The following is a 14,542-nucleotide window of genomic DNA, read 5'->3' as shown; positions in this document are numbered from 1 at the left end:
AAAATTGAATAATTTTATTTTGATTTAAAATTGTCTGTAAATATACTGAACTAATTGTTATTTTGCTAATAAATAATTCAGTTTTCATCTCACACATTTGAAAATTTTGCCATTAGACTAAGATATAAATGGAGAGTAAACATAATGTTACTTATCAAATTGTATGATTGTATGTGATTTTTAAAAAATTTAAACACATTTTATAATTTAAGATTGTCTGTAAATATACTGAACTAATATTTATTTTGCTAATAAAAAAATCAGTTTTCATTGCACACATTTGAAAAGTTTGTCATTAGACTAGGATATAAATGGAGAGTAAATATAATATTACTTTTTTAATTGAATGATTGTATGTGAATTTTTAAAATTGAATAATTTTATTTTGATTTTAAATTGTCTGTAAGTATACTGAACTAATTGTTATTTTGTTAATAAATAATTCAGTTTTCATCTCACACATTTGAAAATTTTGCCATTAGACTAAGATATAAATGGAGAATAAACATAATGTTACTTATTAAATTGTATGATTGTATGTGAATTTTTAAAATTGAATAATTTTATTTTGATTTAAAATTGTCTGTAAATATACTGAACTAATTTTGTCAATTAAAAATATTGAAAATTTAATACAATGTTTCTTATAAGTTCTTATTGTAGTTGAAATCAAGTCACTAGCTACAATTTTTTTTTTAAAACCTAACTATTTTATATATTTATTAGTATCCAAAAGTATAAGTAATAGATATTGAAAATGTCACCAGTTATTTAGATTGTCATTATTTTACATAATTTAATTTTTTGAATATTCCACTTATTAGAAGGCTATTTATACTTTATTGACATTTATAGACGTTTTATTTTTTATAAATGCTGATAAAGTTTTTTTGGCCAATTCAAAATATTTGTAAAGTTTATTAGTTAAGTTCAAAGTTTTTCATAAGTTAATCTTATAATGATTCAAAAGTTATATGAAAATATATTTGCTGTTTTTTTTTTTTATCTTTTGATGTTCTAATGTTGACAAAATTCGTCAAATTCATTAATATTTACAAGTTATTTTGTTGATATATACTTATAAAAAGTCTTGTTTAATTAGCTATAAGAATTAAAAATGTAATACATGATTTTCCATAAGTTGTGCTTACAATAATTATTAAATGAAGTTAAACGTTGTTTAATCACAACAGAAATGTATCTTCAGTTTAAATTTTTATGAAATTTAATCCAAAATTCATGCCTAAAAAACGATTTACTATCAAAACTTTTGATTTTTGTTTTAGTTAAAAATTCGAAACACACACCACTATGGCATTACACAAGTTATTTAAATTGGTATTTTCTGTACATGATTTAATTTTGAGGTATTCAGATCATTAAAATATAAACCACCTTTTTCATTACCCAACTTAAAATATAATATAGTTTATATATTATGTCTTAGGCTATACAATAATACTTTTCATTGGATTCAAATTTGACATTCCTGTATAATATATAATAGTGATCCACACGGCACCTAATGTACAGCAGAGCGATACCCACTTGACCACTTTTTTTATTAGTATTGTTGTTGTGTGTTGCATAATTTGTGATCAAAAATAAATACAGCAAAATAATATAGCTATCAATAGTTGTTATTTTTATTTTATGAATTACTTAATTTTTTTATGATGAAGGGACACGATGCGACTTTATTATTATAAATGAATATTTATAGTATTTAGGTATATAGAAAAATCATAAAATACTTTTTTTCCGACAAATTCTCATGGGGCATGGTTTATTTTGATTATTATTGTAAATCTGGGAATTCAAATTTCATCTCGAAAGATGCGGTAACGGATTACACTTATTAATGTGCATTTGCTTCTCACATTGACATAGACGAAATGTACATGTAATATGAAATGCCTAAACACTACTCCTTAAAACATGGTATTTGCTTCATCCCTCTCAATATACTATATTTAGTTTTTTTATAATATTATATACATCATATTATATTATATTATTAATTTCGTACATATTTTCTAAAAGGAGATTTGGGTTTTTATATCCTCTTCCTATAACTTTTTTTTAAAGACTGACACACCACATTCAATATTCATGTACCTATGTAAATGTAATACTACTACAGTATATTTTATAGATATATATAAATATAAAATACAATTAAACACGAATATATAATAAATAATAATATACATTATAAACCTATATACAACCAAAACAATATTAGGTACTTCGTAAACATTAATAAACATACTTGCAACTTGCAAAAATATGTATAGTATATTATATTATAACACCAAAATACACTGAGCGGCCAAGAAGGAGAAATAAGCACAAACGTTTTATCCTTCCCCAGTCTCTAACAACACAACCAAATTACGCCACTGGCTGAAGTGAGTGGCAAGTATTATAAACGTCAATAGTAGGAGTATTCGACATCCGTGCACACCCAGATAAATTTGTAGCATCCAAATACCTAACCTTACCTTGGTAAATTATTCACGTTGTGCGTCTGTTGATTTTCAGTGAGTAGTCATATCATAATTAATTGTAACTAGAATTTATTAAAACATTTCCATATTAACCCATTAAACTATCAAGCACAAAAATAATGCGATGTCTAAGTGTTCATAAATCGCTTTTTATGTCAGTGAGACATAGGTACATAAAAGTGTATTATAATTATTAATTGAGACCTTGAATCTAGACAGTGTACACTTGTCGTTTAAAAAAGACGTCATGCCTGCAGGCTGTAGTATAACCACAGTAGGTAATCTAATTAGTACGCTACCGAAAAAAAACTTCAATTTAATTCCCGGTTTCAATGTACAATGGACTTGTGATAGGCATTAGAGTATTGCTCATAACCCTTATACCGTACTAGGTATTTATAGGTATTACATACGAGTATGTACATACGTGTGCAGGTTTATGTCTTATTATTATTATAGTATTCTTCTTCACACCATCACTGTAGTTGTACTAACGTGCAATTTGACATAGGTAGTATACGTAATTGTATCGATGAATTCAGTGAATTAACCCATTACAACTTCACTTGTATGAAAAGCTTCTAAAAAAAAAACCAAATTAAATTAAGTCTACAGTTTTGCATTTTCATTTGATTGTCGGTAATCACGTTCAAATCCAACCTGCAGTTTTGTACAATTGGTTATTTTCTTGTATTGTTGATCAATTGTTATTCTAATTACTTTGAAGTTTAATCATTAAATATTTATAAGTTTAAAGTTATAAATACCTACTTATAAGACGTTATAACACTAATGTTTTAGATTATTTTTATCGGTTACTGCACCTACTGACAATTAAAGTTCTTCAAAGTTTTATACCCACAAACCGACCTCTGCGACTACCTATTGCTAATATCGAAAAGATATAGTATAAAAATATGTTATACCAATTTTAATAATTGTAATTTGCGATATCAATAAGTACATTTAAGTGCGTTTATAGGTATTCTATATGCGCCTAAGTATAAAAAAAAATGTTATTTGCGTCATATTTAAACATTAATAGTAATTATCTATGCCACAACAGAAAACAAAATAATATCGTATCATGTAGGTTATTTGCACCACGCTTTCAATTTCAATTGTTGGAATTTACCAGATAAAATATTTAACTGAGCTCACATCAGTCATGGCATTCTGTATTAAACCGACATCTAACGTGACACGTACCTATCCGATATAATAATTGTTAATATTGCTTTTTTTATTACCGTCGACACCGTTTATTGATTAATTTACTTATGTATTGTGTTATCAATTTTATCAGTATATTACGTATACTTTATACTATACTATAAATGACTTATAGTTAACGTAAATAATTATTTCATCCGTAAAAATTATCAATTTTATTGTTGAAATATAAAACAATTTAACGTTAGTATCGTGTTATTTACAGTTAACCCGTTATTATTAATATGCGTGTATTCACATTTTAAAAGAAAATTTCAGTTGAATGTAAGTAAAATTATTTAAAGTACTGTAGACAAAAATTTGTTTTTATTTTTTAATATTATGATAGGAGAATTCATGAATCTAAAATTTGTTCAATATACCTAATGACTCTGTACTGTCAAAACTTGCATTGCTAGTATTAATTAATTTTATAAAATGTATTTGTTTAATTGTTTTAGAACCATAAAATATGAACACATACATAGACTATTATTTACGAATAACACAAACAATTGAACAATTAGTGTTATATTGTTTTATAATATTCCTGATCTTTACATCATACTTTATTATTATTGAAATATTACCTACTACTATAACCTAACCTATACCTACTCATTTATATGTAAATTATTTTATTTTACTTTATGTAAATTTTATTATTTATTTATTTGTTTTGAATTGCGTCTATTAAAAATAACGTGATTGAATTTTTGACAAACTATTTAAAATAAGTACATATGACAAAAAGTTTTTCAAAAAATTTTTTTTTATTATTTTTAATTGGTGCAAATTAAAATTTGTGTAGAGCGCATAGATTACACACGTCCTACGTCCATATCAAACATTGAAACTAAAAGTTGTTTCCCTCTCATTTCTTTAAGCCCTATACTCTATAGTGTATAGTGTATACTCAAATATTTTGTCGATATAATAAAATGTTATTAATTTATTAGGTACCTATATAGGTATTAGGTACTATAACTTCATCGGTGGTCCTAAATTAATATTTTCTTTTATTTAATTATTTTGTGGTATTGCTCAGTATAAATGATTTTAAACTTGTTCATATTTTTTAAGTTTGAATAAATGTTTGAATAAATAATTTTTAAATTGATTAGTATCTACACAAGTGGTCTTAACAAGTTATAAAAGAAACTAAAAAGCAAAAATATAAAAAAATTATTATTGTAATATATCTATAAATCTATATCTATAAAATTATGTTTATTTTTAAACTACCTATGTATTTTATATTTTTTATATAAAAAAGGTTTGACGCATGTTGTGGTTATCTGCCATGGTCGAGCCGGTGTTGTTCCGACGACCACATAATTATTATTGTTTATTTCTTTAAAAAGATAAATGGACTCTAATGAACAGGTTCGTGTCCATGAGCGCAATTTATAATAATAAACTCAATACAAACATTCATGTTATACCATTCACATTTTGATTGTTTTACAATTTTAGACTTATTCGATTAAGCTAACTAAGACATAAAATGTATATGATAATAATAAATATAAGGAGACTAATAGTATATAGGTAATACAATGTTTAAAATAGCCAATAGGTAACTATAAAAAAAAAATAACAAGATACATTGTGTGCTTTATTAAAAGTAAGTATACTACTTTATTTAAGTTAAATATTTTGTTCATCCCGCAGCATTTTTTCTAACTATTGAAATATTGAGTTGTTTTGGTGTCTAATGGTAATATACTTATATACTATATATTTCTGGTTCTATATAAGTAAGTTCAGTTAGTTTTCTGTACATTAATGGTACAGTAGTGTTTACATACACTGCCCTGTTTTATAATCGTATTCAATAATTAAAATTATATTAATAACAAATGCTTTATAAAACTACATATTTTTTTATCGGTAGTGGATACATTTAATTCTTTGTATAGATATATTCTAAATGATAGATAAATAATAGTGACAGCAACCAACAACGCGATAACAAATAGGTCTGGTTCACAGCGCACAAATTATTAGAAATTATTGTGCTACTGCCTATGTATTTTAAAACAGTTTAAACGCCGTGTTGTAGGTACTGATTACCGATCGAGGCACGGTGGTTAACTTTATAATATAGAAATAGGAATATCTAATTAATAAACGCATTCGTTATTGTTGAGAACTGCAATAATTTTTATTATTTAGATTAGGTAGGTATATTGTAAATTATTATGTACCTATTGTAATAATGTTTACATCACATAAATATTTCATCGCATCGTTTCGTTTGAATATTTTGAGTAAAACACATCTCACGAGTACTCGTGAATCGTGATATGCTCCGTAGCATGCTAAAGAGTATAATAATATTATCATCTGCATTCTATATTCCGCTCCGTACAGATCTACACGTCATGTCGACATTTGACAAAAGTGCATAACAGTATTGTTTGTCAACACGTAAACACTAATATTATCATTGATTGAATATACATAGGTAGTCCACGTCGATAGGCATAATGGAAACTAGTTAATGCAACGTATCAATAGAGAGCGTACAGTGTCATGATTGCGAATTAAATTATTATGATGGAAATGAAATACTAAAAATAAACAGTAACGCCGAAAATCGTCGTCGTCTGCTGTTCATTCTTGGAAATTTGAGATAAGAAATAATAATGTAAAATCGTATTCGTATAACATGATATTATTATAATACTAATATAATATTATTATTTTCCATTTGATATTTCGTGCAATTGATTTGTCATCGGTCTTTTACACCTATATATTATTTTTGTGATTCGAATATTGTTTTAATTAAGTGTCTTATGCTATGATAAGTAATCAATAATCATCGTATTTTTATTTGAAAGAAATTAACTTTATTATAATATTATATCATATATTTTAAATTACGTGAATAATATGTAACTTATAATTACTTATTTCATTTTTTTTTTTTTTGTATATTTAATCAATGCTATTATAATATTATAAGTACGCTATATATAAAACATTGTACTTACCTACTGGCTATTTCCACTATAAAAATATCAGTATAGCAGTGGCGGGCACTGGCGACTCGAATTTTCAAAACTCAAGGAGAAAGTTTCAAAACAAACTCATCCACCCACCCATCAACTAAATTTACTAAAACCAATGTAATATTTTTAGGTTCTTCTTTAGTTAAATTTTTCTATAAGAGTCATCACATTATTAAAATAAGACATTGAAGTATAGAAATTGTACAATATTCTTCTACATACGATACACGTACCTATTCTCTATTCATAGTAAACTGAGCTAGAAATCCGATCTGTACAATAGTGAGTTTAAAAATCGAAAATTTAAAGTGCATATTTTCCATATTTTGTCAATATTTTAAGGGGAAAGTTCATACTTCATTCATACGCATATTTAATGTTTTCTGAAACAATTGATTAGGTATTTATTTTTTTTACATACCTATATTTAACTTAATATTATTTAATGCAGGATTTGTTGTCACTAATACAGTCAAATATTGATCTTACGATAACAGTGTGAAGTGCATTTCATTTCTATCGCAATAATATGCCGAAATACTAATACAATAGTATTAACGTCGAAGAGTTATCGACATTAACTTGGGTATTGTAAATCTATTTATTGTTTTTTCATTAGTAGATACAGTAAAGTAGAAGTTGTACACCATTGGAATTTCAGTATTTTTTTTAGTTTAATAAAAACGCCTACCTGGTTTGTCCATATTTTAAACATCAACTATAAATTAATTTTCCATATTTTGCATTTGTTTTTGTATAGGTATGTTTATGTATATTATTTACAATAATAGATAGATGTTTGTTCGGAATTTATTTGCATATTTAACATTTTTTCATAAATATTGTTTACAATTTTTATTATACATATTTTATCTATGACTTTCATACCCGTACAGTCATCACTAAAGACCGGATTTTTGTGCACCTAAAAAACGTGCAATTAAAATGTTAAAATGCGCAAAATCGTACAAAACAAAATTTTCATTATAGGTTCTTCAAATTATATTTTTAACGCTATTTATTTTTATAATATTTAATTTATTGTTATTTATTAGTTGGCATTAACTATTAAGTATTATATTAAAATATAAAATTTAAAAAAAATCAATTTAATTTAAATAAAATAATAATAAATAATAGATATAATTTATAATTTATTGTTATTTTATAAACTAATTTAAAATATTTGATTAAAATTTATTATCATGTAGATTTCCAAGTTTTTTTTCTGTAAAATTATATGTAACCACATAATATATTATTACTATTTATTATAATATATCATTATATTATAATACCTATCAAGTATAAACTATAAAATTATTGTATAAAACACGAGTTGACTACGGCTGCTGCGGATAGATTGTATTACTGTAGTCTGTATTGACTGTATTTGTATATTATGTAATCCACAATCGTAGTAGTATTGTCATTATCTAAATAACGTCGTATTATATCGAAATATTTATAATTAAACTATTAGTTATAAAAGTCCAATACTTCATATAACAACATATTAATATAGCAATGATTGAGTAAAATGTAGGTAGATATTATAATATAGATTATAGAGCAAAAATATTTGTACAAAAGTATTATTAGTACATTTTTATATAAATACAAGCCCGAAAAGTGAGATTTTTCCAAAATAAAACTTCTTTTAAATCAATCTGCACTTCTTGATTTGGATTTGTAGTTTGTTCTATAGGATTTAGAACATCACGCCATAAAAAGATACAATTGCACTAGAATCCGGCCTTAAGTCATCGCTCATTTAATATAATTTAAGACATATTTTTTTAATATTAAATACTAATATAATATATAATATTACAGTATCAGACGCAGTGAGCTCAATTTTTCAACAATATAATACAGCGGTTCTCAAACTGTGTTCCGCGGAGTCCTAGGGCTCCGCGAGACTAATCTAGGGGCTCCGTGGGCACATCTGATTTAAGTACCTAAATATATTATTTTTAGTTGAGTTGTTACAAGTTACATTTATATTGTATACAATTTTTATATAAGCAATTTATTGATACATAATTGTTTGAGTGGTAAAATTGGTATTTCAAGTTTTTGGGGCTCCGCGAATTTTTTTTAGCATATCAAGAGCTCCGCGAAAAAAAAGTTTAAGAATCGCTGATATAATACATACTTAATAGTTAATTGTAAATTGAATTAATCGAACGTACATTTTTAAAAACTCTGAAGGTATATAAAGTGCTGTATTAAAAATGATGTTCAAAATTGTAGTCATTACCTATACTAGTTTCAAACCGATTCAGTTATAAACTTTGTCACGGCTCGCGGCGCCTACTTTATGCGGGTAAAAGGAAGTAGGAACTTTGGTTATCGGGACTGACATATCAATGAAAACAAAATGATAAATAGGTACGATGCGTAAACCAAATTAATATTCGAAACCTATATGTCTGTGTGAGTGTAAACCGTATAATGCACTGAAACCTAAAATATACACGTTATGTCAAGGCTATTTACAAATTCCCCACATCTCATCAAATAACGATTTTGTTTAACTACATAGGAATTGTCGGATGGCAGCTAAATAAATAGCTATTAATTATTAGCAGCCGGCATAGGGCGCCATGTACATGGGTGCCCGGGGGTCAAGGCACCCATTGAAATTATTTTGATGGGGGCTGAGCACCCATTAGTATATTGGATATTTTTATAATGGGTATATTTATATCCAAGTATCTAAGTTTCAACAATTTTAGTAAACGACTATTGCAATAAAATTCTAGCTGTGATAAAAATTTAAGTTTAAAAATGTTGTAAGCGAAAAAAAATCGTGTTGATAAGAAAATATAATATAGCACGATTTTGATTACCACAAACCTACAATAACGTGGTAGATAGTTTTCCAAGAAGACAGGCAATGTTTACTCTTCAAGCTGAACATGACATAAATCATAATTAATAACAAAACTCTTCGTCCATTTTGTCCAACAAGGTGGTGTATGAGAATTAAATCTCTTAAAACGTATGATAATTAATAATTATGCAGTATTAATAGAATTTTTTGTTAATATTTCAAAGGAAAAAAATGAAAATGGAGCAAAAGTCAGTGGTTGTAGCAAACAATTACTTAATTTTGACTTTTTGTTTTGTACAAAAGTAATGATAATTGAAATCTTAAATTCAGAATTTCAATGAATATCTTTAAGTTTTCAAGAAGCACAATAGCACAATTAAAAATTGAAAACATTATCGTATCTATTCAACAACTAAGAGACACTGCAGGATTTGAAGACTTATGAGAATAAGTTTCAGTAAAATCTAGTGAGCTAAAACTGAAAAATCTAAATGAACTTAGAATAAAAAAAACTCCTAAAAATTACTTCAAGGCAATAGTGAAAAGCGTACATTTCCATCGGTTAGAGAAAAATACAAAATTACATTTTACGAATTTCCAGATGTTACGTTATCATCATTAAATAACCGATTTAAAAAAAATGTAAGCCGGGCAAGGCACCCATTAGGCTTTTTAAAACCCGGCGCCTATCGCCAGCCGGTCCGTCGCCAACAGAGGTATATTTTATCAAAACTCGGGTCTTCGAACGGTGATTCCGGCACGGGATCGATAGACAAACGTCATAAAAACATTACTTGAAAGTATATTGATGTGCAGAAAAAAAAACGTTTTACATCGAATGAAAACGCATTCATAGTATTAGTGTTTAGTGTAACGGACAACGATCGCAGTGGTTTGAACAATCGTGTGCAATTATGAAATGTGTGTACACGGTAAATCACTTTACTTCAATAAAAAAAAATTACTCATACGGATATAGGTAGTTGGAAACAAAGAACTCGATCGTGAAAGAATACATAAATAAATATTGTAATCTATAATAATATACGTTATGAGCTTTCTTGGTTTAAGATACTGTACGTATAATACGTAATTTAGTAATGTTGAAAATGCATTGAAACCGATTAACTTATGGATTTTCGTGTATAACCGTATACAGAATATTATTATATACCTACATATATTTCGTATGACGTGATATTCCGTATCGTGCGTGATAAGAGCCATAGTGATTGTAAAACGTAAACACACAACACTGCCTTTGATAATAATATAGTCATTGTTTTTTTTTTTTTAAAAATCATTATTTTCTGTTTATTACCGTAGTTTTCATTATTATTGCCAAATGGCAAGGCCTAGGGCTATGATAACATTATTATTTTTTGGGTAATAGATACGGTGGAATACACAAATTACCCGTCTCCATGTTAGATCAATGTGATGGTGACATGGTGTTCACCATATATCATGGTTACCCACAATAAAATTATTATTTCATAACTGTTAATACCTAAATCATCAACTATGAGCTTTTAGATTATAGCTTAGATTTGTATAATTGTCGTACGTAATTTATTTTGTGATTTAGTAATTTTACTCGATGCAAAATGAACCACACTACAAAGGGTGGGAAAAATAACAACAACGATTACACAAAGTATGTTTGCAATAATTCTTCAAATGGTAACAGAACGTGTGTTTTTTATCCGTCAGCGTTGGATCGACCGATGGATGACGTCCCATGGAAATTGGTCAACATGTCGTTTAAATTATTAAATGTTGACTCAAAATTGGTGTTAACTTTACTCGCAAACCATGGATTTCGTGAGGTGAGAAACTATAAGCATAATATTCAGTTCGTGTAAAGTATTAAGACATTAAAAACAAATTAGGTACATTTTTCAATTAACACTTAAAAATATGTATTAAGTACAATTTCAATAATATTATTCTGTGTGTTTACAGCAGTATGATTTGTAGTAAATAGGTTATGGTCATAATATTAAAAATTTTAGTATGCAGATAGTATATTGTTTAGTAGAGATTTGTGTAGGTACAAAATGTCTCACTGTGTATATAGTTTTTGTACATTGTAGGTACTATATTATACATTTTTACATTTTTCTACATGTATCCTTTCTAAACTGAAGTGTTCAGTACATATGTACATTTATTTGTATACCGTTTGAAAACTAATATTTCAACTTACAAATATTCCTCTTAATTGGATTTAAAATGTTTCTTAAACAAAACCAAAATATTCCATTGTTTATTGTGGACTTTTGATAAGTAAACATTTCAAAAAATTAAAAAATACATTAGTAAAATTCAATTTAGTGAGACATCAGATATAGTTGAACAATTTTAGATTCATGTTAACTATTAAGTATTTATATACATTTGATACTCAATAACTGAAAAACATTGATATCTCCATTTTATTTCTTTTCTCCTAAAATTGTAGAGTTATAAAACTAAAAAACTATATTAGTAAGATGTATTGTTAACCTTGTGTAGATTTGAGTTATCATTGTTATCAAGACTACTGAATATAATTACACATACATTTAAAATAATTACAATTAATAAAGTGTGAATTAAAATTCTTATCAATATAAAATTATATTATTTATAATCCTTTTATACCAAACTTTATTTTACCTGTGTTATTCATAAAATAATAAATTTAAATGTCTTGCTTATGAAAAAAATCTGTCTAGTATATTGTAGTTAATTAAATGTTTTTTGATAGTCTTAGTGTTGGCTATTTATCTTTAATAATCACCAAAGAAAAAATATGTGACCAAATTAATTGTAAAAAAACTATTTACCTAAATCAAAAATACTAATATTAGAAAATCAGTGTATAAAATATTTTGTTTAGTTATAAAACTAAATTGTATTTACTTAAAATAATTATTTTCTAACAAGTAAAATTACCAACAATGTCTTTTGTTTTAAAGAAATGTATTTATTTTTATTTTAAAGATATATTCAGTATGTGTTTAATGAATTTCTAGATTAAAGAAATCGTTGAATTTACATCACATTCTATTTGTTTTTAGTTTTGAAGACATTTATAAAAGTGCAAACATTAATGAAATTATGATAAATACATAATAATTAATCATATTTTAATATTTATATTTTTCAAATTATTAAATAAAAATATTTTATAATTATAATACTTAAATTTTAAAACAAAAACAATAACTATCAACAGTTTTTTTAAAATAGTAAAATTTGTATTATTATATATTTAAAGATAGTTGTATTTAATTGCATAAACTTATTTTTTGTCAAACGTGTTTCTTTTATTATTCTTATTTTTATATATACCATAAATCTATTATGTATCAAAATATTATTAGTTATTTATTAGTTTTTTAGTTATCATTGATTTATATTATTTATTATTCTTACCTGCTTTATGTTGTCTCCGTTTTATAAGTGTGTAGCATAGTAAATTTACTTTCAGTAGTTCTCATTTAGTTTCAATAGTTTTGATATAAGAATAATAATGGTAACAACATATTTTGGGAGTGATTTTTTTTAATATTTTAATTGTAAAGTAAGTTATATTTATTTCTAAGTTATAATATTTTACACTTTTATAACTTGTTTTAAAATTAAAATATTAACATTAAATTGAATGTTAATTTACTATGTTATTATGTATTTATAAGATGGAAGCAGTATATTTTATAGGTAAGATAAAATTAAATAAAAGTCATAATATAAATTGTTGGTCATATTGAGGTTTCTTATTATTATAATATGTAACCTTGTAAATATAGAAAAATACCTTTAGGTATATATTATATCTGACAGAACTAACATTAATATACTATTAGTTATGAAGTATAACTAATATAATTAAACAAATATTTGTTTTATAAAAATGTACTTAATAAACTACTATTTTAAAATAATAACTGTGAAGCTATTATCCTCAGCTAAAATGAGATTTTTGTCAGTAGAATAAATTTCATCCCCAATTTCTTTTCAAACATTCATTCTTGACATTTAGTGTAATTAATTACCTAGAGTGCATCATTTTTTTGGGGGGTTTTTATAACTAATTTTTATAAATATAAACTTATGATCTATTGTAAAATAAATTTATATAATATGATATAACATACCTTATTAAGTTACATGTATGAGTTGATATTCAAATAATTTTGGTAATGTTTGTTTTGTATCTTAGTCTTGTAATACAAAAACAATATTAAATAATTTTTTGTTTACATAAAATGATACTGTTGGGAAACGTGACAAATATGTAAATACTTTTTACTTACTATAATGTATCGCATGGTAAAAGAAGGTTAGAAAACAGATTACTGTACAATGTATGTACTAGGTACTGTTAGTAGGTGACTTGTAATATTACATTTTTGATCAAACAAATAAAACAGTAACATATTACTTTTGTAAAAAACAATAAATATCTATTGTTGTTTTTTAAGTATGTGCACAAACAATACATTTTTTTTAGTTGTAAAAGTCATTCAATCATTTATTTATATTGATTATGGCTTCTGATAGTATTGTAATATTTTGAAAATCGGATAAATATTATTTTAAATTATGATTATAGTTTTTTCTTTTTTAATCCAACATAAAATAAAATTGTTGGTTAAAAGTAGACTATGCTTAATGCATTGATATTTTTTTTACTTAATATTACAGTGAAATAAAATTTATTTATTGTAGATATTTTTATCTATTGGTCTATTTTTTGTTTATACATTTTATTACCTTGATTATTGAGACACAAATATATATTTTTTAAATGATGTCTGAAAATAGATCACTGCTACCTAAAAATGATTAACATCAATAAATCATGTATATATATATATTTAATAAATATATTATTTCCAAAAATAATATATACAATTATATAGGTGGTAGGTACAGTAAATGTATAATATAATCACATTTTAGTATTTTCA

General features: G+C 25.2%; 1 protein-coding gene across 5 annotated transcripts in view; it reads left to right on the top strand.

Moving 5' to 3' along the window:
• Positions 1-3,862: 3,862 nt before the first annotated feature.
• The window catches only part of LOC114121767 (tubulin polyglutamylase TTLL5), a 40,899-nt gene continuing 30,219 nt past the window's right edge, over positions 3,863-14,542 (top strand). For 2 of the 5 annotated variants that reach the window (XM_050205578.1, XM_050205579.1), the window contains exon 1: positions 10,815-11,410. In XM_050205578.1, the coding sequence (XP_050061535.1) occupies positions 11,189-11,410 (222 nt within the window). In that variant the 5' untranslated portion in view covers positions 10,815-11,188. Of the gene's footprint in view, positions 4,008-10,813; positions 11,411-14,542 lie in introns of those variants that run through there. The other 3 variants (XM_050205580.1, XM_050205577.1, XM_050205581.1) reach the window with 3 other exon arrangements.

Source organism: Aphis gossypii, chromosome X (genome assembly GCF_020184175.1).
Source record: "Aphis gossypii isolate Hap1 chromosome X, ASM2018417v2, whole genome shotgun sequence".
Lineage (NCBI taxonomy): Eukaryota > Metazoa > Arthropoda > Insecta > Hemiptera > Aphididae > Aphis > Aphis gossypii.
Note: the sequence above shows the minus strand (reverse complement) of the source record. Positions and strands in the feature narration are given on the sequence as shown.